The following is a 3,762-nucleotide window of genomic DNA, read 5'->3' as shown; positions in this document are numbered from 1 at the left end:
ACTCACTCACTCATTCTTTCTACATACACACTATCACTGTATCACTATCACAACATGTATTGTGTGTGTTTGCACATATGTACTGATCTGTAAGTGTGAGGAATTTTTCTCCTTCTCTCTGCAGGCTGGTTAACTGCAGTATTACAGATAAAGGTTGTGCTGCTCTGGCTTCAGCTCTGAGGTCAAACCCCTCATCACATCTGAGAGAGCTGAATCTGAACTCCAATAAACCAGGAGACTCAGGAGTGAAGCAGCTCTCTGCTCTACTGGAGAATCCACACTGTAAACTGGAGAAACTACAGTGAGTTACTGACTTGCTCTCTCTCACATACACACAGGCACACACAGACACACACACAGTCAATATCCTCTCACTCTCACACGCAAGCACACACACATACACAGCATGAGAGGATGTTGTCAGTATCCTCTCACACACACTGTCAGTATCCTCACACACACACACACACACACACACACACACACACACACTCAATATCATCACACTCACAGTCAGTATCCTCATGCACACGCGCGCGCACACACACATACCATCAGAATCCTCTCACACACACACACACAGTCATTATCCTCTCTCACTGACACACACACACACACACACACCTTTCCGTAACACCCCTCCCCATACACAAACAACAAAACATGCCCAAAACGTCAACATCTGGAAAGAGCATCTGCCACTACATTTTCTGAACCCTTTTTATGTTTGATGTCAATATTAAACACTTGTTTAATCAGAGACCAACGCATTAAGCGTTGATTGGCATTAGCCATATTCTGCAAGAACACGAGCGGATTGTGATCAGTGTATATGGTAATGGGGCCCGGACGACCACCAAGGTACACCTCAAAATGTTGTAACACTAGGAGGAGCGCAAGGGCCTCCTTCTCAGTAGTGCTATAGGCCAGCTGATGTTTCACAAACTTTCTAGAAAAATTACAAATAGGGTGATCTAGACCTTGTGAGTCCTCTTGCAGGAGGACAGCACCGGCTCCACTACCACTGGCATCTACCTCAAGTGTAAAAGGACGAGTAAAATCAGCGGTTGCTAGAACAGGAGTGCTGAATCAGCTTTCACTGAGTCAAATGCATCTTGACAGGGTTGTGACCATTCAAAAAGGGTGGTGTCACAAAGCAAATTTGTGAGGGGTTAAACAACATCAGAGAAGTTCCTACAAAAGCAACGATAAAAACCTGCCATGCCCAAAAAGCGTCGGAGTTGTCTTTTCATCTCTGGGGCAGGAAAAGACTTGATTGCTTGTACTTTGGCATCAATAGGACGCACACTACCACAACCCACCAGTTTCCCCAAGTAGGCAACCTCACTCTTACCAAAATCACATTTTTCAAGATTAAGCACAATGGAGGCATCCAATAGCTTCTTAAAAACAAGATCAAGCAACTGTACATGTTGTTCCCAAGTTTTGGTATACACAACCACATCATCCAAACAGACTTCACAGTTAGGCACGTCATCTAAAATCATAATCATCAAACGCTGAAAGGTAGAAGGGCATTTTAAGACTGAAAGGCATTACCGTCTATTGTAGAAAACAGTCAGGGGTAGCAAATGCCAAAATGTCAGATGCATGAGAGGTTAATGGAGCTTGCTAATATCCCTAAAGTAAATCAAGCTTACTTACAAATCTAGCTGAACCCCACCTTATCCACACAATCCTCCATTCTAGGCATTGGGAAGGAACCAGAAACAATAACTGCATTAATTTTTCTGTAGTCAGTGTAGAAGCGGTATGTGCCATCTGGTTTTAGCACCAGAAAGCATGGGGAACACCAGGCACTAACACTAGGGATAGCAAGATGATTTTCTAACAAATACTTGGTTTCTTGATTTAGCAATGTACATTTCTGGGGATTGGTGTGATATGGGTGTTGTCTAATGGGTGAATGAGAATCAACATCAATGTCATGCTGAAGGACAGTTGTACGAGTGGAAACGTCTGAAAATAATGTGAGGTATTTCTGAATGAGACTGCTGATGAGAGTGCTCTGGGTGAAGACTTAGACTCAAGGGGCTCATCGTCATTGGAGTTTCCTGATTCCATTTCCAACCCCAAAAGTGGGATCCTCGTGGAGGGACTCCTTCACCTTCATTGAAGAGTACATAAAGCGATCGGAATCCACGTCTGACCGGAGACTACTGTTGTCATAGTTCTCACATTAACAAGGGAGATAACCAGAGACAGGTATGACACATGGGTGGGGTGTGGCAATGAAGACACACACACGTGACGTCAAACAAACAGCGAGGAGTCTAGGAGGAGGGGGCCATGCCATGACAGTGTATATTTATATATGTGACATCTGCTCTGATCTTTGACGTGGGATCCAGTCAGGAGAGTGGAGGGGAGCAAGGTGACTCCCATGATGCTGTGTGCCTGTCACGTCTACAGACCGGAGCATTCCCCGTTTCCCAGGCAACCTAGTAACTTCTGGGGTTTTGTCATTCTCTATGGATGCCTGTCTCCTCCCCTTTGTCTCCAACTGTTTCTGATGTATCCCTGATTATAGTCTTATACAAAAAAAAAACGTTCCTATGTATCTTGTTTGACAGTTATTGTTTCTCCTCGCTTATGGTTAGCTTTTGTTTCTCCTTGTGCCTTCGTTGATATGTGTTTGATAATATGTCTCTCTTGGTTGTTGGTTAGTTCTCGTCGGTCTTTGTTTCGCTTTGTTTTGGTTAGAGTGTGTTTGTCTTTCATTGTGTTTGTGATAAGAACCTGTGTTACACCTAGCTCCTTGCTCCTGTTTTGTTTGTTTACATCTCATTTGTGCTCTCCCTCTGTGTTTGCCGTGTACGCTGCCTTTCCCGTAAATGCTTACCCGGTATTGCTGTCTGTCTTTGATTTTGTTCAGTGTTTGTTTGTTTATTAAAACTAAGTGTTTCTTTATCCTATTTGTCACAATCGTTTTGGTTTTACTTGTTAGTTCCATTTCACGTAACACGCAAGGTGTCGGCACTTCACACGTGTGTTCCTGTTGTTTTTCTATCCTTTATATTTCATTTTGTTAAAATCATGCTATATGGAGCTGTCTTTAATCGTATTAGCTTTTCAAAGCTTCAAATGTGAAGTTTTACATTCATTTTTGTAGACATTTGTTAATCCCAGTTATCTCATTCTTTCTTGCATTATGCACTGGCTCACCGTATCACTGTATGTGACAGTTTTTCTTCCGAAAGCTTGCCTGAACGTTGGCATATTTTGACAGTTTTCAGTCTGTTCTGCCTTGCTTTCCTTTATGCAGTTTTCCATGCTTGGTTAAATATGTGGGTTCAGAGCTGGAATAAATAATAACATACCCATTAAAGATGCTCCTACATGCTGCAGTGTGTCTTTCCATTTTTTATTTTTGTTCATTTATTTTTTTTGGCAACTAATAAGTTAAAAACAATTTGCAGACACTTCAATACTGAACAAAGCAGAATATCCCGATACATTTTTTGATAGTTTACATCAGTTTCCAGGATACATTCCAAGAACAGATCTTAAGCTTTACAGCATTTGGCAGGCGCTCTTATTCAAAGCAAATTACATTTTAAAGCAAATTCTAGCTGGTTATTCATTAATAGGTCTTTGTTATTGCTGTACATCAAAAAAGATGTAATACCAATAATATACAAGAATCTTTCTAAAAGAGCAAGAATTTGCCTCTCAAAAACAAGACATGCCTCTCTTGTCTGCATCAAAATTTCTGTTTGTCTTAAAAGTCAAATCCTAAAA

General features: G+C 41.5%; 1 protein-coding gene across 1 annotated transcript in view; it reads left to right on the top strand.

Annotated features, from left to right (window-relative positions):
• Nucleotides 1–3,471, top strand: part of LOC145655861 (ribonuclease inhibitor-like) — a gene marked incomplete at its 5' end in the record, with an annotated part of 8,473 nt that extends 5,002 nt beyond the window's left edge. Inside the window, one exon of the mRNA XM_081709326.1 lies at nucleotides 125–3,471. Coding sequence (XP_081565452.1) covers nucleotides 125–305 — 181 coding nt within the window. The remainder of the gene's footprint in view (nucleotides 1–124) is intronic.
• Nucleotides 3,472–3,762: the final 291 nt, after the last annotated feature.

The sequence above is a fragment of the Electrophorus electricus genome, unplaced genomic scaffold (genome assembly GCF_041902795.1).
Source record: "Electrophorus electricus isolate QZ-2024a unplaced genomic scaffold, ASM4190279v1 Scaffold38, whole genome shotgun sequence".
NCBI lineage: Eukaryota > Metazoa > Chordata > Actinopteri > Gymnotiformes > Gymnotidae > Electrophorus > Electrophorus electricus.
This window is presented reverse-complemented; position numbering and strand designations above follow the sequence as displayed.